This window comes from Mangifera indica, chromosome 5 (genome assembly GCF_011075055.1).
Source record: "Mangifera indica cultivar Alphonso chromosome 5, CATAS_Mindica_2.1, whole genome shotgun sequence".
In the NCBI taxonomy this organism is placed as follows: Eukaryota; Viridiplantae; Streptophyta; class Magnoliopsida; order Sapindales; family Anacardiaceae; genus Mangifera; species Mangifera indica.
Window position 1 is genome coordinate 2,876,183 of NC_058141.1, and position 23,646 is coordinate 2,899,828.

Consider the following 23,646-nt stretch of genomic DNA (forward strand, 5'->3'; position numbering starts at 1 on the left):
TTCTTCATACTTTTTCTTTGTTTTCTTGAAGAAAAAGTAAGGATTTGAAAGAGTTTGGAAGACAAGAAAGAAAAGAAAAGAAAAGGAAGCACTTGGAAGCTTTGGTAACCAAAGATCTTCTTCCTTTCCCTTTTATCTATGTTTATATGCATGTTATGTGAATATGTTAGTGTGTTTTTGTATTGATTTAAAGTGGTCTTGGTGATAAAGGAAGCAAAACAAAGAGAATGAAGCCAACTTGCAAAAATTTGGCTTGAAACAAGGTAAAGGGTATCATCCTTAATATCTTGCATGTTTTAGGCTTTTGGTTTCTTGGATATACGTTATAAAGGATGATTTTAAAGTTGAGAAATGTTGTTTTGCCATTTGGGGTGTCTATGTGTGTGATTTGTTGATGACAGAGAGTTGTATAATATTTACAGTTTTGCCACTGACTTCGTCTCATGTTTTGGGTGCCTTATGAGTTCTATTATAGCTTGTTGGAAAGGTCTCTGAATTATCTTTTCAATTATATATAGCTTGTATAAATTGGGGATCATTTGGACAGTTAAATATTGTATGAACCAAAAGGACTATTTTACCAAATAAACAGGGGAGAGTTTTTGCCACTGATTTCATCTCACATTTTAACTGCCTTATTTGATGAATTACGAGTTCTATTATAGCTTGGTGGAAAGCTCTCTGAATTATATTTTCAATAATATATAACTTGTATAAATTGGAGATAATTGAGATTGTTAAATATTATATGAACCACAAGGGTTGCTTTACCAAATAAACAGAGGAGTCCGTTTTTTGTCACTGATTTCATCTTACGTTTTGACTACCTTATCTAATGAATTATGAGTGCTATTATAGCTTGTTGGAAAGCTCTTTGAATTCTCTTTTCAATTATATATAGCTTATATGAATTAGAAACCTTTTGGACTGTGAAATTGTATGAAACAAAAGGCTGCCTTGTTAAAAGAATAGGGCTGTGAACAGTATTTCATAGTTTTGAAAAGGAAAAGAAAGAAAAGAAAGGAAAGGAAAGGAAAGAAAAGAGAGAAAAAGAAAAAAACAAGAAAAGAAAGAAAAACAAGAAAAGAAATTTAGGGCTCAAGATTCAGGGGTCGTCCCAAGAATATGGTCTGATGAATTATGAATAGATTTAGATGGAAGCAAGATTAGTGAGATATAAGACATGTATGCATGCTATAAACTATGAGGGGGCACTTTACACTACACCGCCCACAGTAGGGCATGTCTGTAATAGGACATAGACCCCTAGTAGGATTCGCTCGTAGTAGAGCTCAATTCAGATTAAAAAATGATGTAGTGAAAGAAAGAAAGAGAACTCGAGTTTAGAAAAGTGTCAAATCCCTATAGTTAGCTTCAAAAAAGTATCAAATAGACACTAGATGGGACAAAGTATTACCCAAATAGTAAAGAATGAACTAGATTACCCCTTCAATCTCTTATAAAGGTTATGATGTGAGGTTGAGTCCCGAAAGTGAGTTAGAACAAGAAAACAGATAGTTTACTTGATTCTTTCCCCTTACTGAGTGTTCTTATCACTCATTTTCTTTTCTTTCCTGATTGCAGGTACAGGTGATCGAGATAGTTACGAGATAGGGTCAGGTCAGCGTAGGTAGATCCGACTGGAGCAGGTTATCTCTGGTTTATATTACATACATATAGTCACATGTTCTTATTGATTTTTGACTTTTTGAGATGATGATACACTTATATATGATTACTCCACGTTTTCAGATGTTTTTAGATGAGTTTTCACATGAGTATATACATCTTTTGGTTTGCTTCCAGATGTTCAGTTATAAAAAAAATTTCTAAACACTTTTAGTGATGCATTCATGTTAAAGTAGTTTAAAAGAAAAAAAATAAACGCTCCGGATATTAATTCATAACATTTCTCCTTTGGTGGGTAGTACTACTAGAGGGGGATGTTACAGGACCTATTTAATCTTGATAGAATATTATGAAGCTTGGGGGTTCTTGAGTGATCAAATAAGGATAGTAATCTGCATGCCATCATAGTGGAAGTTTAGAAATAGACTCTTGATGATCAAGTTACAGTGGGTTGAGCTAAGAGTATTTGGGAATTTAGTTAAAGTTTGTACCTCCTACTCGTTGAGTGACTTTTCACTCACTCGTTTATTAATTTGTTTTGTAGATACAAATGATTGTGATGACTATGAGGTGAGTGGTCGTTAGTGGGTTTGAGGTTGCATGGGAGCATTTACGCCATTACTTATTTTATGTTTCATATGTTTTGGTTGTTGGATTTGTATTTGATTTTTCAATAGGTGCAGACTAGTTTCTTGTGGATGATGGTATTTCATGATTTATGGCATCCTTTGTTACACTTACGTGAGTTTTTATATAAGAGTATTCTAGTGATTTGCTATGCATGTTGAATATTTAGTGTAAATTAAGTGTATACATGCTTAGTTAGCCTAAGTATGTAGCCTTTGCCTTTAAAGGACAATACTTCTGAAGAGAGATATTACATGAATTTAGAAATCTGAAATTATGTTTAAAAATATTTGGAAATAAATGTTAAAACATAATTGTAGACCTAATTGATAGAAATAAAGTGGTTGGGCCATTTATGCAAATACCTAATGACTTGGGGTGGAGTACTTGAAGGACTAGTAGGGTTACCATATTTAATCTCTCTCACTCTAGTCATCTCTCTCTCTCTAAGGAAGAAGAAAAATTGGAGAAAATTTTCTTTTGATGATCTTCTTTAACATACTCATTCCCAAACATTTGTGTGTTCCCCAGTTATATGGGAAAAAGGTGTACTTAGATTGAATGTGTTTTGATTGCATGAAAAAAAAACGTGCACACATATTATGTCATGAAGGCAATTTTTTTTTCCCCAAAATTTGTTCATATCGATAAATCTAAATCATCAATAATTAATCACTCATGTGTGAACTATGAAGTCATACATGTGTGACTGAAATTCATTGTTTGACATTGATTAGTTTAATTTTGATACATACATTTTTTTTCCTTTTGCTAAATTCAATTTATATAATGAACTTAGATTCACAAATATGAATTTTTTTTTAATTGAAATTCATTGACTGGTTAATATTTGCTCATACAATTTATTTAAATTTCATAAAAAGAAATGAAAATTATATAAAAACATAAATCAATTAACATAAAATACTATTAATTGTTCAATTTATTTAAATTTTATAGAACAAGAAATGAAAAATAAATGAAAACATATCACCACTAACGCAAAATGCTACTGGATTTAGGCTTTCCTTTTAGCTTATTTTCTCCCCTTCTCTAATTGGTAAAACAGACTTCCATCATAAATAGCTCTTACTGTATCTTTATGCAACAATCCATCTTTATCTTTAGACAGATCGTACAAGAGCTTCCATTCTGCGAAACTTGCAACCCTGCAATATTTTGCATTAACATCTTTGTTTTACATTTTTTCATGAAAAATAATCGTAGCGTTTTTGTGTATGTTTGGTTGAACTTAACCCTACATAGTCGACTTGTTTGTTATATATGACAAGAAGGAAAGAAGATGAAAACTAACCATCCTTTGAAATCATTTGGTTGTCTATTAGTCTTGAGCATTTCCATTAATTCATCCGATGTTAAAGAGTCATCGTGTGCATGTGCATGCTTACTGAAAATTTCTTCAAATTTTGCAGGAACAAACCTACAAATTTATGTAAAATAATTAGACAAATACATCTATATAACCCTTCCTTCGTCATCAGCTCAAATCAAATTTAATTATAATGGTAACACCTTTCATCCAAAGCGATTCTCAACTATTTAATCATTGTCATTGTGTAGTTTGCATAACTTAAAGTAGTTTTATTAATTTATTAATACTTCCCCCAAAACACTTTCAAATCACTTTTAATAATGCAACAAGATTATATATAAATATATATCACAATAAGAACAAGGCATCGTAATCAAAATAAAATTTGAAAAAAAATCAAGAAATTATATATAAAGGAACAAGTTGATTATAAAATATACCTTCCTTGAGCATCATAGGTTCCGGAGTCGCTCCCATGTTTGCCTTTCGCGATATTTTTAACCACGATCGGGAGTTTAACATTGGGTAACTTACTCTGCACCGTAGGGAACCCATATCATAATTTATTAATTTCTGTGTTATAGATACTCAATTTTGAATATTTAACAGTACACTTAAATGATTTGGTAGTATGTGATTATATTTTACCTCTAATTAAAAAAAATCTATTTATATAATGATATATTATCTAAAATAATAAAATTAAATACACAAAAAACGATGAGTTATTTTGTGATTAGATATTATTTTATTTTTAATTTTTACCTATCCAATCATATAATATTACATTATTATTTATACATAAAATTATATACAAAAAATTGTGAACATAACATTTTTCATCAACAAATATTGATTATATTTCAGGTTTTCGTTTCTTAGTGCAGCTAATTAAAATTTAATAGTACAACCTTTGGAATTATAGTAATTAATTAGGTTGTATTGAGAAACTTAATCAAATAATCAGCATGTTTACTATTGCAATAAAAAATTACAACTTTTGGAAGTATATTGATTAGCTAAAGATTGGCACTGATTGACCAACACATTCTTGAATATCGAAATTAAAAAAATACTTAAGATAACAATTAACCTCCGACACTGATCTCTGACATGTGTAAGGATAGGTGGATTCGATCTCCAGTGAAAATTGACAAACTGAAATTGTTTCAATTTGAGTTCGGCAAAATGCAAAATAGGGCAAAATTTAAAGTTACCTCGGTAGTTACAGGACTGATTGCCATGTGGATCAGAGAGGCACTACTCTGGGCCAAGAAGGGATTGATACCGATTGCTTTCATACCTGTAAGATCGTCAAAAAAAAAAATAATAAATAAATAAATAAAAAAAATGAAACTTAACGAAGAAGAAGAAGAAAGTAGAAAGACCTTCAACGGTTTCCGAAGGATAAATTATTCCGTCATGATTTCGATCGAAGAAAGAAACGTGGCTCTGCAGAACATCTTGCTCTGCTGGAACATATTCTTCAACTTCTGCAGAAAAAGCAGAAGAAGCCATGAAGAAGACGACGAAAAAGGAGAAGGCCCAGAAACTCATTTTGTTCGGAAGTCAACAAAGTTGCTGCAGCAGGTGAGACGCAAATCACACAGCTATATATAAAACAAAAAAATGGAACAATTGTAAATTTGAAACAGTAATAATTGTAAACTTTAGCCAGTTTCCCTGTATGTGTATATATATATATATATATATATATATATATGTATAAATTGAATTTAGTTTCGTTGTATGGGCTATTTAGTTGGGTTTAGTTTCCCTGTACCATGCCAAATTATAATTTACTGTCCTTAATAACAAAAATAACTATGTGTCCACAGGTTATGTCTAAAACCTGATGGGTTTTTTTGTTATTTTAAACAATCTATCTGTCAATCAGTTCTGAATACACATAAACAAATAATATATCATAATATGAATACCTTATTTATGTATCTAATTATGTATTCAAAACTGTATGCACATAACACTGCTTTATTTTATAACATCTAAAAGGAATTAATGTCAAAGCAATAAATGTTTTTAGTCTTTATTATATATTCATGCAACACATTATAATTCATATACACAAATACGTTATTTTCTTTTATGGATTCACAATAGTTAATATCCTCTTGTGTATATCACTTTTAAAAACTGACTTTTTTCACCTAGTGTTGCATCTTTTTCTTTTTACAATCATCATAACTTTGAAACTTGACATTTTCTCCTCTTCAATGAGTTACATTGTCTTCTCCAGTGTTTACAACCCTATTCAAGTATAACCCCTAGCGGTTTTTTTATTTAAGAATATAGAAAATTTGTTGAAAACTAAGAGGCAACAATTAAACTCAAAATTATGGGTTTCTTCACTGCCTCATTTTCGGCAATTTTTACCTTAATTAAATTACTAAATATATAGAGAGAAAGTGAGAGAGAGAATGACAATTTTTCATCTAAATTATGCCGAGCGATAAGTTGTCACTTTTAAAGTTAAAAAATATATATATATATTTTCCTACCTTCCATCAAAAGTCAAAAGTTAGTTATAATGATCAAAGAAATTATATTTCCGGATGAAGAGAAGAGAAGACAAGAGAAAATTGTGCTCATTACATGAAGAGAGGGGGGGTATTTATAGGAGAATTGCCGCCCCTCCAGTCAGCAAAAGTGGCTTCCTTCTAAGCCAAGTTTCCAATATTATTAATGCATTCACATTACTTTAGCCAAATTTTCTTCTCATATGCTTGTAATTCATAAATGTCTTCCCACCACTTTTTCTTGACTTAATTTGGTGGAAAGCCACCTGGCTTTGTAACACAAATGGTGTTTTCATTTATATAAATATTATAGTATTAATATCACTTTCACCCCTCAAGTACATACAAAAGAATTTATCCCATCAACTTTAAAACTTATCACTTAGACTGTTACTTTCAATTGGAAAAAAATTTTAAAAAAAACTTAACCTTAACTCCAACCAATCTCAAATTTGTAATCATATCAATTACAATTAAAATTAATGTTTGAATTGTATTGGAATCACACTGAAATGATGCAATTTCATTAAAATTATGCTATTTTGGTACAGTTCCATCGAAATAGTCAGTTTCCATTGAAATTGCACTATATTGGTATTATTGACAGTGACATCTAAGGAAAAAAAATTAAACCAAAATGAGATAAATGACTTACGATCATCTTTTCTTCTTTTGGTACTTAAGCTTATGAAAACCTTGAATCTTTGTCGCTTACTAATAATAAGAGAAACTAATAATATGGAGTCACTTAATCTACATCCAGTATGATCCTCACATCATCCAACCTTGGGATATTTCTAATGCGCCACCATAAGCATCCTAGGTATTATTGATTGTGACCTTTATTTTACCAGTTGTCCAGTGTCTCAAGCGTCTTATGTATCCAAAATTCTACAATAACAAAGTCATAAGTGTTAGTCATAAATTATTAACATATTATTACATGTATATACATTAATGGAAATAGACAATACACTTATTTGGAAGGCTAACAAAAACCCCACTAAACTATATGAACGGATGGGAGGAGGGTCTAGCTCTTGATTGGTTCGAACTCCTCGTATAGTTGACTAATAAATCAATGATTGATTTATAGGTTATCTTTGATTCTCGTACAACCCATGGGTAAAAGTTGAATTCATCAAAGTGATCGATTAGGTGCAAAACCTCTTTACTAATTACTAACAATTTGACATATATATGGTATAATAACTCAATCATAACGGTGTTAGTGTTGTGCTCCCCCCACTCTGTTTGCCTTATTTAAACCCATGAAATCACTTTATAAGCCTTATAAATAATTAAACTTATGTTCAAAAAATAAATTTATACATTATATTGAATTTAATTTGTTAAGAGATCATATTCAAAGAGTAATGTTACATGTACTAGAGAATGGCTACAAACAAACACTAACAATTGACATGTTAACATGTGATTGATTGATTTATTTGTTTACTTTATTATTAATTTAAAATTATTCAATTAGATAATGACATGTTAATTGCTGGTATCCGTTTTGTTAGTACTTGAATTAGGTCGAAGGACTATTTCCTACCTAAGTTTTAATGTAAAGACAAATATATACCCATGAGATTTTAAAAACTCAAAAACCCATCCACCACATCATTTCTATTAAAATTTGTTGTTAACTACAAAGGTAAAATAATCATTTAACCAATAATATTAAAAAAACTTAACATTTATCTTATCCCTCCCCCCATAGTTTAAAAACTAAAAATTCCCCCACAACTAAAAGTTTTAAAAATTACCTTTTCCCCTAGGGTTTCATTCCTTCCCTTCCCTCTCCAGCGACGTTCTCCCACCAACCTCCCATCTATCAATGCTCCCTCGACCATCATTCTCCAGCCACAAATGCGATGAATCATCTAGATCCATCGCTAGATGAAGACGTTCCTTCCCACCATTTTATCTCATTTGTAGTTGGAGAACGATTTGGATGGATTGATCAGCATCAAAATATTCATCTGATGCTGATTCGTCGATTTATCTAGTCAAAGAGACGAAGATTTGTCCTTGTCGAATGACGATTTGTCTTCATTCGTCAAAATTGGTCTAATAGGAAGGTCATTAGTGGTAGAAAAAGATAGTGGGAAGGTCGATAGTGGGAGAAAAAGATGGTGGGAAAACCAACCAATGACAGGAATGACCTTTGATTGCCAGAGAAGGAAGAAAAAACCTAAAGGAGAATGCAACTTTCCAAAGTCTAATCTTGAGGGAAAATTCTTAGTTTTCTAACCTAAGGGAAGGAAATGATATAAATTTTTAGAGTTTTAGGGTTTAGTGATAAAATTATGATTTTATCCTTACTTTTAATCGGAAATTCTAACGAAGTTAACCTATAGGTGAGTGTTTGGGTTTTTAAAATCTGAAGGCTGTATATTTATTTTTGTATTAAAAATTGGGTGGGAAATAGTCCTTTGGCCACTTGAATTATTATAGTTAGACAAAACTCATACTTTCAATTGAGTGTGGTATTCAAATCACGATCATCACACGTATTGTTACAATGTTAATGTTTTGTGGTTAGATCTATTCAGATTGATAGATCATCAATTACAAATCACTTGTGTCAATAATGACATCATCTTATTGATTGAAATCCCCACTTCGATAAACTTGATCAACATTAACTAGTTTTATTTTGATACATTCATCAAAATTCAATTTATGTAACGAACTTTGATTCACATAAATCAATTGTTTTTAATCAACTTGCTATTCTTTTTATTGATGATAATTAATAAAGTCTATAGTTTTTGAAAATGGCTAATTTTTATTCTATTCACGGCATTTATGAAGAGAAAATGCATACATTTAAAAATAATACAAATATTAGACCATGCATACATTTGAAATCCTTAGGTTTTTTCTTGGCGTTGAGCATTTTATTTCATCCCATGTTAAAGATTCATTGTGTATGCGCATGCTTGCTGAAATTGTATTCAAATTTATGCAAAATAATTAGACAAATGAATCCATATAACCTTTTGTTACACTTCTATAAAGAACAAAATTGAAGGATTGAATGACATATGAGGAGGGTAAATTAGACATTTTAAAACAATTTTTACCAAATTAATTAATGAATTAAACCAATTTATGTAACTTAATGAATATTGACTATTTTTAATACAATTTATGAGAATGACAAGAAATATTTCAGATAATCAACACAATCAAAACGACAAAACGCAAAATATAAATTTAAAGAATGAGAAAACCAAACATGCTATGTATAGTGGTTTGACACAATTTAGCTTATGTCCACTCCTTTAAGTTATCTTTCTTGAAGTATATTCTAGTAATCTTGGTTGAGAAAACCCCAACCGAATTTTTCTTCACAATACAAATAACTTTTAAGGTGTTATTAGTTTTTGCAAGAACTAAAACTTACTTTCTCTCTCTAAAAAAAGTTCTTTAGCCTCAACAAGAGTGAAACTTACTCTTTTATAATACAAATTTGTAAGTATTCAAAATATAATCTCTTTTAAAGTATATGAAAGTATTAGCTTAGTACAATCCAATACAAATGAAATCAAGAAAGTGTTTAAACAATAGTTTTGATTAGAGAAAATGATTTGCAAGTGAATAGCTTAAAAATGTTTTGCTCACACATGTATGAGAGTTCTTTGTTGCAAAAGTCGTTCTCAAATGGAATTGATTGAGTTTATATAAGGGAAAATGAGAAAGATTACCTTTATGCAATAAAGTAGCCATTTTAATTTTCCAAAAAATATAGAATTTGGTTGACTAGATTTCTTTTAATTAGTGGGATGTGATGTGACATTTTTATAGTGTCCATGTGACACTAGTCATTATAAATTTCATCGTATAATCGGTTGATGGGAAGGAATTTAGTTGATGAGATTTTTGAAAGCCAAAATACATGGCTTATGGATAATCCGGTAGCCACTATAAAAAACTTCAATTGGTCAACTTGAAGTTTTGAAAAATTGTTATTTCCTTACTAAGACTTTGAAAAATGACAATTTAACCTAACTTGGAAAACTCTTTCAAAACCAATTTTGAGATAGGAAATTTTAGTCCACAAAGCTTTATAATTTAAAATGAGTTATTGAAGTTAGACAAAAATTGGCTAAACTCATTAAGTTTAAAAAAATGACATTTTAACCCAAAATTTAAAAGATATGAAAAATATCAATTTAACTTATTTTTGGAAAACTTATTCAAACCCAAAATTGAGATATGATATTTTAGTTTGCAAAGCTTCATAATTTCAAATAAGTTATTGGAATTTGATAAAAATTGGTTTAACTCATTAGGTTTGAAAAATGACACTTTAACCCAAAAATTTGAAAGATATAAAAACAAATTTTGAGTGAGCTTTCACATACAAATAAATATTCTAATAAAAAATGCTTCAAAATTACAAACATATTTACCTAAACTTGAGTTTTTCTTCAAATCTTTAAGAATTCTTATTTTAAGTCTTGTCTTTGATTTCTCGTTTTGATTCTCCTTCAAATACATTAGGTGAATTTTTGTAATTTAAAACTCACACAAAAGTAAAGTCATAAGTCAATATGATTAGGGATATATTAATTTGATATCATCAAAATAAGAGTATAATGACTCCTTGAGTCAACAAAAAATTTTAGCTAACTAATACTAAATGTACTAAAAAAATGAGTATTAATGAGTACTAATTATGAAAATTTGTATTAAATAGTCGGGGTGAACAAAAAGGTGATAATTATAATTATATGCTAGGGTATTACTGTCAAAGGTATCCTCAAGCCAACTTTTGCATTTCAAGGCTATCCCCTTCCAGGTCCTCTATATTAAGATCAAGGGATTCATAAGGAAACATCTCATGATTTGGCATACAAGAATTGAAATCTAAACCTGGTTCACAAGTCATCACTTGCTAATTATTAATAGGTGGTTTAAAAAAAATTGAGAAACTAAAAAACTGAACCAAAACTATAGCACCCCTCTCTAGATACATTTCTCTACACAGAATATGACCTGAAGAGATGTATACAACTTGCTTTCTTAATTCATAGGATGGAGTTAAAACATGATATTAATTACTTAATCTTAACATACGTGCAAAAATGTGCAATAAATAGTTGCATTCACAAAATACTAAAAATCATCCCATAATAACCATGTCTAAAATCCAAACTCATAAACACAAGTGCATAAATACTAACAATTTATCAAAAGCTATAAAATAAATACAAATGCTCAATAACTTCATAATGACAATATTTCCCTCCACCTCATGCAATAAGTTGAGTTAGACCACTTACTCCCTCGCATACCCTGCTACTCACCTTTATTTGCAAAACCATAAAAAGGAACGCATGAGTTAAAAAAATAATCAATAAGTAGGTAACCTCTTGGTAAAACATAAATTTTAAACTTGATCTTCCATCACTAAGTCACTTATGTGGTTAAAGGGGATGTTTTTTGACATTCTCTTATGTCCACCCGTTAAGTCTCAACACACTTGTGCCCTAAATAAATAGGCCATCTCACACAAACTACTAAGGACTAAGTTAATTTTGATATATCTGATGCACTAGTGAAAACAATTGACATCTTAAATGTATATTAACTATTGTGCCTTGCGCACATGTTAGTCAAACTATTGGGCTAACTAGTTATGATATCTTGGTTACATGGGAAAACTAATCACTGTCCTTCCCTTACCACATTCGCCTAACTACAAGACTAACTATGTAAATTACCACTCTTAGGTGGCCCCTACCACGGGAGTGTATGTGATGCATCTCACTAGAAAACTTGTGTAAAAATAACACACATTAGGCCTTGCACCTCTTTTTATCTTGTCTATTGAACATGACACTTGGACATGTGTTTCCTATATACGGGCGCGTGTGGTGTTGCTTATTAAAGGTAGTTTCTGGAGTTTTTGCAAAATTGATCTTACCCAAAAATTCAGACTCGCTAACTACACACGACTGTGTGCTCTTGTACACACAACCATGTGCTCCTCTTTACTTAGTCATTTTCACGTGCTCAGTGTGAAATGACTTTTCTACCCTTCCAAGGCATGAATGGGTGTCACCCATATGGTGTACAACCATCCCTACAATAAACTCAATATAAATCATCATAATATTGAGAAAAGATGAAAACATCATTTGATTTACCTGTGGGTGTTATAAAAATTGATAAAAACAAAAAAATTAGTGAATCAGTCCATTGGTTTCGATTTTGATTTGCATTTTCTTTTTATGTTTGCATCTTTGCCTTGGTTTCATTTTTTGTAAATAAAAAAACTATGGACTTCAATTTATTGAATTTTCTCGTTCCACAAGTCGTTCAATATTTATCAACCCTGCACAAGCATTATATTTAAACCATAAGTAGTCATATTAATTTATTTATGAAAGATTAAGTTAGTTGATACAAAGAGGTATTTCAAATATGTGAAATGAATAAGAACTTAAAAACTAGAAATCACTTTGTAAGCCCTATATATATTTAAACATTTAAAAAAATGCATTTAGAGTAATGTCATATATATTAATGGTATTGACATGTTTATAATATAAGATATAAGTACAAACAAAATTAACTAGCTTATTTATATAAATTAATGTAATAATATATAATTGAGTGATTTTAAAGTGAGAGAAAAAGTAAATAATCTTATCATTTAATTATAAACTGTTACTTTAGTTTATACATGTATAAGTTGATGAAATTTGTTTGTACAAATAGTTTTATTCAAGATATAATTATTTATTTTATTTTTATTATGTCAACGTGTTAATAGAGAGAGAGAGAGAGAAAGGACAGTGCACACCTTTAAACAGGACTGGTGATCGCCAATTCCTACGATCATGACCATCACATATTATGTCAAGATGTTAAATTTTTGTTTTAGCTAGTATTTGTTTGTATTGATAGATCATAAATCACTGATCACTCGTGTGCCAACAATGAAGTCATGCATGTGATTGAGATTCATTATTTGACAAATTTCATCAACATTGATTAGTTTCATTTTGATACATACAATTTTTTTTTTCTAAATTCAAATTATATAATTGAAATTCATTAATTTGTTAATGTTCGCTCAAACAAATCACTTAAATTTCATTATAAAAGTTAAAATGAAAAATGTATAAAAAAGTATATCCATTGAAGAACAATGCCAGTGGATTTCCACATTATTGATTTGTTAATATTCGCTCATAGAATTTGTTTATTTAAATTTCTTTTCGGCTTATCTTCTCCCCTTCTCTAATTGGTAAAATGCGCTTCCATCGTAAAGATTTTTCATTGTCTTTTTATGCAATAGTCCATTTTTATCTTTAGCTAGGCTGTAGAAGAGCTTCCATCCGTTGTAGCTTCCAATCCTACAATAATTTGCATCAACATCTTTCTTTTTATAATTTTCATAAAAAAAATCGTAACTTTTTTGCGTATGTTAATTAATGTATCAATAAACTATATAATAAAAATATAAACATCTAATTTTGAGTACTTAATTGAATATTTTTAATTCAAAATCATATAATTTTATAATACATTATCTAATTAAATATTTACAATTAGATACATATAATATTGCTTTAAACTTTAACCCTTAATAATAGACTTATTCCTTATATTATGAAGAAAAGGAAAGAAGAAAACTAACCATCCTCTGAAATCCTTAGGTACATTGTTGGTCTTCATCATTTCCATTATTTCATCCCATGTTAAAGAGTCCTTGCGTGCATGTGCATGCTTGCAGAAATTTTCTTCAAATCTTGTAGCATTAAACCTACAAATTTTTGTAAAAAATAAGACAAATAACCCTATTTCCAATATAGCGAATAACCTTTGCCTTTAGATTTTCTATATAGTTCAATCAATAGTGGAAACAAAAATATAATTTAAGGAAGATCTAAATTGAATAAAAGTAAAATATAAAAAAATTAATAAAGAAATAATAAATTTTAAAGGATTATATTTAAAAAATTTTTAAAATCAAAGGAGATCAACTAAATATTTAAAATGGGTCAAATTAAAATTTAAGAGTTATATCTAAAAATATTTTCATAGTCAAAGGAGGTAAACTGACATTCCTTGATCATATGTAGGTCGTCCTTGACAACAGTGAAAAAATTCTTGAAGAGGAGTTAATTGGCTTTTCTTGGCCCCTCAAATTCAACCCTAATAGCAACAACTTTTATCCAAAGTGAAGGAAAACGATTCTTAACTATTCAATTATTGTCATTGCGTGGCATGCAAGATCTAAGCTAATTTTATTAATTTATTAATACTTTCCTCAAAAACACTATCAAATTACACTTTTAATAATGCAACAAGATTGACATATAAACAAGAACAAGGCATCCTAATCAAAATAAAATTTGAAAAAAAATCACAAAAAATAATAATTAAAGGAACAAATTGATATATAAAATATACCTTCCTTGAGCATCCCAACTACCGGTGTCGCTCTCAAATTTGGCTTTCGCAATATTTTTAACAAAAATTGGTAATTTAGGATCAGTCGAATTTCCCTACATCATGAGAAACCGATATTATAATTAATAAAATTATATATATATTTTATAATTTATAAACTAAATTAAGTAGTGGAACAAATCAGCAAATATTGATTAAATTTAGGGTTTCCGATTCTTAGTGCTGCTAATTAAAATTTAATATTACAATTTTTGGAAGTATCAAATCAATTAATTAGGGTATATTGAGAAACTTAATCAAATAATCAGCACGTCTAATATTGCAATTAAAAAATATCAATTAACACATTCATGAATATCGAAATTTTTAACCACTTTAGATTAATAATTAAGATCCAACACTGATCTAGGCAGATTCAATTATGCCTCAGACTAAAGAAACTGAAATTGTTTTAACACGAGTTTTGGCAAAATACAAAATAGGACAAAATTAATGTGGGAAATATACACGGAGAGATACCTCGATAGTTTTAGGACTAATTGACATGTGGGTCAGAGTGGCAATAGTCTTGGCCGTCAAGTCACTGATGCCGATTGCTTTCATACCTGTAACATCATCAGAATTTAAAAAAAAAAAAAATCTTTTTACAGAAATAAAAATATGAAGATTAGGCAAGAAGAAGAAGAAGAAAGTAGAAGGACCTTCAAGGGTTTCCCAGGGATAAATTATCCCGTCATGATCCCGATCAAAGAAAGAAACGTGTCTCTGCAGATAATCTTGGGACGCTGGAACATATTTTTCAACTTCTGCAGAAAAAGCAGAAGATGCCATAAAGAAGAAGAAGGAGAAAGCCATGAAACTCATTGTGTTTGAAAGTTATAATTGCCAATTTTGGGATAATTGTAAAGCAAAATAAGATATAATTGAAACTCAACTTCTGCTGGTGAGAGGCAAATCACACAACTATATATAAAGCAAAATAATGGGATAATTGTAAATCTATAAAAGTTATAATGGTAAATTTTTATTCAGTTTCCTTGTATGTATATGAATTGATTTAGTTACCTTATATGCTTATGTAGGTTTGATCTTAGTTTCCTTGTATCATGCAGAGTTATGATTCTATGCAACGAAAGGATTAGAATACATTGACCAGTGACAAAAATAACAAAAATGTTTTCTTTCGTTAATAAATTGTTAATGACCCTATAAAATTTTCTGTCCTTACTAAACTGTTTCTGAGAATATAGAAAATTATTGAAAACTAAGAGGCAACAATTAAACTCAAAATCATGGGTTTCTTCGCTATCACTTTTTAGGCAATGTTACCTTAATTATTTACCATATATATTAATCTTTACTTTAATTGTTACCAACAATATTATAAATAAATAAAAATTAAATTAAGTGATAGATAATTAATTCTCTCAAACCTGGACAATAATATTATATATTGATCTTTACATATGTATTTTATAATCAAACTAGTTTATGTGGTTAGATGAGTTTTGGGAAATCTCTTATTTTTGTTTTAGTAAAAGGGTTTACTCATTGAAAACACAAGGAAATAAAGTTACGGTTGTAACTATCTTTAGGGTTGGATGTGATCTTGTTGGAACATGCTCAAATTTCTAACCGACAAATAAACCGAGTTTGAATTAAAAAAATTCATTTTGATAAATGCTCGAGATTTTGATGCTTTGTCGATGTCACCACACTAGAGCTCACAATGTATGTGATTCTTCTTCTTCTTCTTTTCCAGTGTAACTATTCGCCAATTGAGCAACTTGAGCGTGATCTTAAGCTAGCTATTTTAAAGTTAAACCAAACTCAAACTTGCCATTTTTTGGGATTGGCTCAACATAAATTTTGGATTCGCTTATGGAATCAAAACATCACAAATGCAGTGGAAATACAAATAAAATTTTAAATGTAGCATTCATCCATAAATTGACAAGGATCATATTATGAGACGTAATTTGCATAACGTGTATCTTAAAACAATCATAAGGTGTTGTTTGGTATTTACTCACATTTGGAGGCTCCATCATCTTTCAGGTGATTTGGTGCGTGTATCGTTCTCTAATACAATGCAAGATGGTGTTGTGGTAATTCACGCAAGGCGTACAGGTACAAAAAGGCGATAGGGGGAACAAGGTGTCTACTAAAACACCTTAGGATTGATGAAAATGTGTTTGTTTTTTAAAGTATGTAAAATATGACAAAAGTCTATATAGTTTGCAATTTAGTTTATTTACATATATACAAACTCATGAATGGGCATTCCAAGATTGGAATGCTTGTTACAAGCCTAATATAGCTAGAATAGTTGCATGATACATCATTTGAATGACCATGTTTGAAGCATGCATAACCATCCTTGCAATACTATAACCATCAACATTAAATTCATGATTGATCTTTGAGATATGTCATAAGATATTGGATAGGGTCAACTAGGGAGAAGGATAGGTCTTTCATCTTACTTAAATGTCTATTCATATGACCTATCACTTATCCAATTTGTAAATCTCTTTTATCCAATATAGATAAAGTCAACTCTAAACTATTTCATTCTAGCCATTCCATTTGGGTTATTTTAGTTTAGTCCCTTAAGTTGACAAAGTCACATTTACATCCAACAATCTTATGGAGCTCAAAAGTGTAGATCCTGCGATCTACACTTTTTGTACATGACTCATAGGCTCTATGTCATATTAGTAGTGACCAGGTTCGTAATGAATATATAATCTATTAGCTATCCACACACATACCAAGATTACCCTCTAATAAGGCATATGGTCACCCAAATGACAAAGTGTTAGTGATAGATAAGATCTCATCAACAATATGGTTGTTGTACAATATAATTATTTCATCAACTGATATCTTATCAAGACTAAAATACAAAAGGTCTAGAATTCAAAAATTATATATTGAAATTCCTTAGAATTCAAAAAAATTGAAAAACTGAATTAAAATTTGAAAACTATACATCCAAAAACCTTAAATGATAAATATTGAAAAACGAACCTAAAATTCAAGACCTACACATTGAAATATCATAGAATGATAAAAATAAAAAAATCGATCAAAAATTCGAAAATTACAAGTCAAAACACCCTAAAATAACAAAAATAAAAAAACGGACATGAATTTCAAAAAGTAAATGTTGAAATATCCTAGAATGCAAAAACCAAAAAATTGATCTAAAATTCAAAAATTATATGTCAAAATACCCTCAAATGACAAAAATCGAAAAACTAAACTAAAATTTGAAAACTACATATTTAAAATCCTTAAAAAGACAATATCAAAAAACGAACTTGAAATTTGAAAAATAAATGGTGAAATACCCTAGAACGAAAAAATTCAAAAATAAATTAAAAATTCAAAAATTACAAGTTAAAATATTTTAAAATAACAAAAATTAAAAAAAAAAAACAGATTTGAATTTTGAAAACTAAATATTGAAAGGCCCTGGATTGGCAAAAATTAATAAATTGATTTAAAATTCAAAAATTACATGTTGAAATACCCTAAAATGACAAAAATTGAAAAACTAAACTAAAATTTGAAAATTTCATGTCCAAAAATCTTAAAATGACAAATATAAAAAAAATAGATCTAAAATTCGAAAACTACATGTTGAAATCCTCTAGAATAACAAAAACCAAAAAATCAATCGAAAATTTAAAAATTATAAATCAAAATACCCTAAAATGACAAAAATAAAAAAAGGACCTAAATTTCGAAAACTAAACATTGAAATAGCTTAAAATGGTAAAAAACTGGAAAATCGATCCGAAATTCGAGAATTACATCAAAAAAGGACCTTGAAAGCATAAAAAATAAAAAAAGTACCTAAAATTTAAAAACTATTCGTCAAAAAACTCTAATACAGGAAAAATGAATTTGAGATTCGAAAACTACATGTCGACAAACCTAGGAGTAAAAAAAATCAATTTGCCCCCCTATATATTTTCTACTCTCCCATGGTCCTATAGTTTTTCTTTGCCCCTTTATCAATTTTCTTATCTCTCACAAGTCCTATGGTTTTAAAAAATTAATTTTTCCTTCACCCCCTGAATTCCCCTGAGTTCCCTAGACCACCCCTTGGGGTTACTGCTCAAAATAGCCCCTCCCTTAGGGTTTCCCCCATTCTTCCCAGGGTCCTTACTATTTCAAAAATGCATTCTCCCGCCCCCCCCCCCCCCTCGGGGAAAACATTTCGAAGAAATCGAACGAACACTGAACCCGTGAGAGACTTTGGATTTCTTCTGAATTATAACAGTGATTTTGGGGGGAAAATGGGTAGGGGCATGGAAATTTTTTTATTTATATATAAGGGCATTTTGGTCATTGCAATTAAATAGGGCATTTTTGCTTAACTTTAATTTTTGGGATAATTTCCTTAGACCCCTTTTGTTTAGGCTTTTCTATTTAATTTCCCTAAATTTATACATTATATTTAATTTAATTTAAAAATAATCCTTAGTTTAAAAGTAATACTATATATGTTAATGAATGGTTATTAACGATTACTAACAATTATTATATCATCGTATAATTGAATGATTTAATTGTTTACTTTATTATAATTTAATTTATCCAATTATATATTAACACAATTATCATATCATTCGCATTCATTTTACATGACAAAACTCACCACAATTAGCACATGTTATGTCGCTAGGAAAACTACAATGTTAGAATATGAGTTAAATAGTGAGTCTGAAACTAAAATTTCTACGAAAGCTATATATTATAACACAAATTAAGACGTTTTACATAATACAAGCTTCAAAGTAATTACATCACACCAAAGAATATTACAAAAAAATAATAATAATAAAATTCATTTTACTTTAAGCAAATCATCAAATCTCGAATCCGGACTACCCATTGGACTCGGCACCCTGCCCGAATGATTCAATAAACCAATGCTATTCTTTTACACATCACTGCAATAGAAAAAAGAAATTGATATAACAATTTCCTCTTATTTATTTATTTTTATAATATTGGTTGATACAGTTCATTTACAAGTTCATAAGAAGGAATGACAACTATATATATGTGTATGTATCCATTAACATAAAATGGTAGTGGATTTACGCTTTCTTTGAGGTAGATTGTCTCTCCTTCTCTAATCGTTCAAATAGGCTTCCATCATAAACAGCTCTTATTGTATCTTTATGCAACAATCCATGTTTATCTCTACATAAATCGTACAACACCTTCCATTCTGTGTAACTTGCAACCCTGCAATTTTTTGCATTAACATCTTTGTTTTTATAATTTTTAACAACAAATAATCATAACATTTGTGTTTGTTTACCGTTAAAGTTTAACCCTAAATGCTTGATTTGTTTATTATATTGTTTTAAAACTCAGATCAGATCAGCCAACAACATGTCATCAATACGTTGTTCTAAAAAAGTTTGCATTCGCTCCATTTAGTAAAGAATGTGCTCTGAATACCGCCTAACCACAATTCTATTTTGTTGATTATTCTCATGTTTATTTAAACAATTCATCTATCTGAAAGGATAAAGGAAAAGGAGGAAAGAAGAAAAAAACTAACCATCCTTTATAATCCTTAGGTTCTCTATTGGCCTTGAGCATTGCCATTAACTCATCTGATGTTAAAGCATTATGGTGCGTTCGTGCATGCTTGCGGAAAATTTCTTCAAATTTCAAAGGAACAAACCTACAATACAAGTAAAATAATTAGAAAAATTAATCATGTAAAAAATTAAAAACATAAAAAGAAGGAAAGAAATAACCCTTCTATACTTCCAATAAAAAAAAAAAATTTAATCATTACAAAATTTAAAAAAAAAATTAAATCGTTACAAAATTTTCATTAGCATATCTATATATTTGTAAGAGAAGAGACAAAGGGTATATAGTTAACTCTAGTTTAATACAATCTTTTATAGCATTATTTTAATTTTTTTGAATATAATCATTTTCTTTACTAGAAAAATATAAAAATGATTAACCACTTAGTTCCTCTTGACATATGTGATAATATCTCAAATACCATCAAGATAGCTTTTTCTAGTAGTTTACATTATTTTAAACATAGATTGGATCAATCGAGAGTCAATGCCAAATATGATTTGGATTTGGGTCTTAAACTGATTCGACCATCAAAACAATTTGACCTTTTTTTACTCAAATGAATAGTATTAAATCATTATTCAAATCAGTTTGATTGTCATATTGATATTTGTATGACATCATTATTATGTCATATAACCAAAATTTATTTTAAAATTTTAATTATATTATATTAACGTGGCCACCATATCACTCAATCAAAATTCAAAATTACTTTAGGTTACATATGGGACACCATAACAACGACTAAAGAGGTGAGAGTCATTTACCCCTTTTTTTTGGGTAGAATCTTTTACTTTAGTGTGGTAAAATTGCACTTTTCAATGCTTTCATAATGCAACAAGATTGATATATAAATAACAATAACAATAAGGTAAAATTAAAAAAAGAAATAATATTTAAAAAGGACATATTGATATAGAAAATATACCTTCCGTTAGAATCATATACTCCGGAGTCACTGCCATGTTTGGCTTTGTGGATATTTTTAACCTCAATTGGGAATAGAAGATTAGGAAATTTTCCCTGCACGTAGGGTTTTCGTTTCTTAGTGTTTTGCTAATTAAAATTTAATATTACAACTTTTGAAAGTATCGAATCAATCATTTTAAGTTAATCTTTATTTAATTAGGTTGTATGAAGAAACGTAATTAAATAATTAACAGGTCTAATATCGTAATAAAAAATTATCATCGAACGGTGTCAGAGATTGGCTGATTGACTGACACACTCATGAATAAATATAGAAATTTAAATAATAAACTTCAAATCAACAATTAACATCCGACACTAATCCTTGAATATGTATAAATTTGAATTCATAGCAATAACGTTAAATAGGATGAATAATGATATCATAAAAAGGCAAAATGTTATTTAAGAAGAAAAATAATAATTATCGAAGAAGATTAAAGGGATCATCATCAAGACAAATTTCATTGCGTCAATGACAAAAAAGATAAAGTAACAATTTTATTTTTAAAACTAATAAACTTAATGATTTATGAGTGGATAAATGAGATTTTCAAAATTAAAGAGAAAAATTTAGGAAAACAACATTCTTTGGGTGGGAATTAGTCCTTTGGCCCTTTTTTAATTAAAAAACCACCTTATATAATGATAAAGTAGTCCCCTTAAATTTGAATTGTTATTTTGCCACTAATTAACGATAAGGCAGCCTTTAAGCCTATATTAATTTGAAATTTGAAATTTCATCCCACAAATTTTAATGGCCTATATTAAAATGGGGTCCAAAATCGAAACGATAAGGCAGCCTTTAAGCCGAAGACTTGGTAAATGCAATAATAATTTGGTCGTTATGAGTTTTACTATTTAATATTAATATTTTAAATAAATTATTGTGACGGAATTTTAATAGTTAAAAATTATTAAATTATTTTCAGAAAAATACAGGGAGAGTTACCTGGCGAGTTTTCGAACTGAGTGCTATGTTGATCAGAAAGGCACTGGCCGTCGACAGCAAGTAGCCGGCACCGATTGCTCTGAAACCTGTAAAATCATTAAAAAAATCTTTTTACAAAAAAAAAAAAAACGAAACTTAATGAGGAAGAAGAAGAAAGTAGGAGGAGGTACCTTGAAAGGTTTCCCAAGGATAAACAAGCCCGTCATGATTCCGATCAAAGAAAGCAACGTGCCTCTGCAGAACATCATGTTCATCTGGAACAAATATTTCTACTTCTGCAACGCGCCCCAAATTATCAGACGTTTCAATGACAAAAGAACCCAGAAAAAGAAAAGAAAAGGAAAGAAAAATATGTAAAAGAAAACATACTCTCTTGTACAGTTTTTGATGACAAAGCAGAAGAAGCCATGAAGAAGGAGAAAGCGCAGAAACTCAGAGAGCGATCGAGAAGTTAAATATATGGGGAAGCTGCTGCTGTTGCGCTTATAGTTGAAATTTATTCGATACAGAGAGAGGTGAGAGGCGAATGAGACAGGTATATATAAAGTAGAAGAAAGGGATAATTGTACCGTCAAGCAATCACTCAACGTAGACCTAAACAATCTACAGGCTACGGCCATAGAGATTTTGCCCCATTTTTAGTGCAAGTAACATTAATTTGATTTCCATTTTTATAATGTTTGAGATTAAGGTTGTAAACTGCCCCTCTCTGTTGGCCCACTTATAATCTATTAATTGAGTCTTGAGTTTGAATTTAAATTGATAACGCTTAACTTTGGTTAGCTTACCAATTTGCTATCTAAACTTAAATAAAATATTAATAAATTTAAAAAAATTTTGAATTTTATAATTAGATTCTCAAATTATTCATTATTATTTTTTAGTTTTGAATAAAAATAAAGGCTTTTTAAATTAATACCTTTAAACATTAGGGGTTTAAAAAAAATTATTTAATTATGTGCAACTTAAGCGAAAATACCCCCCTTAACATGAAATGATCAAAATACCTTCATATATAAACAAAACAAATTCATATTCTCTCCTATATTTTCCTCGGATCACTGTTCCAGACTTTGAAGAAAACCCAAGGCTTCCATAAGGCTCCGACGACAACTCAAACTTTGGCTTTTTCTCTAATATTTTTGTAGTTTTCCAACAATGAAAATGACAAAGAAGGTGAGTACATCATCTCTTATCTTGTTTGAATCATTTTGGTATTTAGATTTTACTAATTAGATAAAGATTTTAGGCATTATTAGTTTAAGATTTTTCGCTTTAAATAATTGATTTGTGGTTTGATTCTTGCTTGTTTTGGATGAATTAGCTTAGGGTTATTACATTTTAGTAGGTGTAAAATCATTTGTTATTGAAATGGTATTCAAAAATGAGATTTTGGTTAGAAAATATGACATTTTCAAATCGGTGCATCACCTTGGGGGATAAATTTTCAACCCAAGGAATTATGGGTTTGATAAATATTCCCCAATTTGGATTGACACCACGAGAGAGGGGGAAAATGTGAT

At 29.5% G+C, this 23,646-nt stretch overlaps 3 protein-coding genes across 3 annotated transcripts; all 3 read right to left on the reverse strand.

Moving 5' to 3' along the window:
- Positions 1 to 3,181: 3,181 nt before the first annotated feature.
- LOC123217436 (probable peroxygenase 5) lies at positions 3,182 to 5,208 on the reverse strand. The gene is made up of 5 exons (XM_044638469.1): positions 4,978 to 5,208; positions 4,807 to 4,892; positions 4,030 to 4,124; positions 3,572 to 3,697; positions 3,182 to 3,425 (listed from the first exon to the last, which is right to left on the reverse strand). Exons 1-5 carry the CDS (start codon positions 5,144 to 5,146, stop codon positions 3,293 to 3,295), a joined length of 609 nt encoding a protein of 202 aa, XP_044494404.1. The 5' UTR covers positions 5,147 to 5,208; the 3' UTR covers positions 3,182 to 3,292.
- Positions 5,209 to 13,272: 8,064 nt separating this feature from the next.
- On the reverse strand, positions 13,273 to 15,529 carry LOC123215282 (probable peroxygenase 5). Its single transcript, XM_044635313.1, has 5 exons — positions 15,270 to 15,529; positions 15,088 to 15,173; positions 14,569 to 14,663; positions 13,793 to 13,918; positions 13,273 to 13,508 (listed from the first exon to the last, which is right to left on the reverse strand). The coding sequence occupies exons 1-5, from the start codon at positions 15,430 to 15,432 to the stop codon at positions 13,376 to 13,378; spliced, it is 603 nt and encodes a 200-aa protein (XP_044491248.1). The 5' UTR covers positions 15,433 to 15,529; the 3' UTR covers positions 13,273 to 13,375.
- A 3,777-nt stretch (positions 15,530 to 19,306) lies between these two features.
- LOC123216129 (probable peroxygenase 4) lies at positions 19,307 to 22,760 on the reverse strand. The gene is made up of 7 exons (XM_044636497.1): positions 22,493 to 22,760; positions 22,294 to 22,398; positions 22,124 to 22,209; positions 21,131 to 21,225; positions 20,159 to 20,284; positions 19,690 to 19,836; positions 19,307 to 19,535 (listed from the first exon to the last, which is right to left on the reverse strand). The coding sequence occupies exons 1-7, from the start codon at positions 22,530 to 22,532 to the stop codon at positions 19,526 to 19,528; spliced, it is 609 nt and encodes a 202-aa protein (XP_044492432.1). The 5' UTR covers positions 22,533 to 22,760; the 3' UTR covers positions 19,307 to 19,525.
- Positions 22,761 to 23,646: the final 886 nt, after the last annotated feature.

What these genes read in the sequence shown, in the direction of transcription:
- LOC123217436 (XM_044638469.1), bottom strand. Translation starts at nt 5,146, where the DNA reads ATGAGTTTCTGGGCCTTCTCCTTTTTCGTCGTCTTCTTCATGGCTTCT. An exon ending in TCCTTCGGAAACCGTTGAAG is followed by an intron (nt 4,893 to 4,977) that starts GTCTTTCTACTT and finishes ACGATCTTACAG; the next exon opens with GTATGAAAGCAATCGGTATC. An exon ending in CCAAATGATTTCAAAGGATG is followed by an intron (nt 3,426 to 3,571) that starts GTTAGTTTTCAT and finishes AAAATATTGCAG; the next exon opens with GGTTGCAAGTTTCGCAGAAT.
- LOC123215282 (XM_044635313.1), bottom strand. Translation starts at nt 15,432, where the DNA reads ATGAGTTTCATGGCTTTCTCCTTCTTCTTCTTTATGGCATCTTCTGCT. An exon ending in TCCCTGGGAAACCCTTGAAG is followed by an intron (nt 15,174 to 15,269) that starts GTCCTTCTACTT and finishes ATGATGTTACAG; the next exon opens with GTATGAAAGCAATCGGCATC. An exon ending in CCTAAGGATTTCAGAGGATG is followed by an intron (nt 13,509 to 13,792) that starts GTTAGTTTTCTT and finishes AAATTATTGTAG; the next exon opens with GATTGGAAGCTACAACGGAT.
- LOC123216129 (XM_044636497.1), bottom strand. Translation starts at nt 22,532, where the DNA reads ATGGCTTCTTCTGCTTTGTCATCAAAAACTGTACAAGAGA. An exon ending in ATCAAAAACTGTACAAGAGA is followed by an intron (nt 22,399 to 22,492) that starts GTATGTTTTCTT and finishes GGCGCGTTGCAG; the next exon opens with AAGTAGAAATATTTGTTCCA. An exon ending in TCAGTTCGAAAACTCGCCAG is followed by an intron (nt 21,226 to 22,123) that starts GTAACTCTCCCT and finishes CCCTACGTGCAG; the next exon opens with GGAAAATTTCCTAATCTTCT.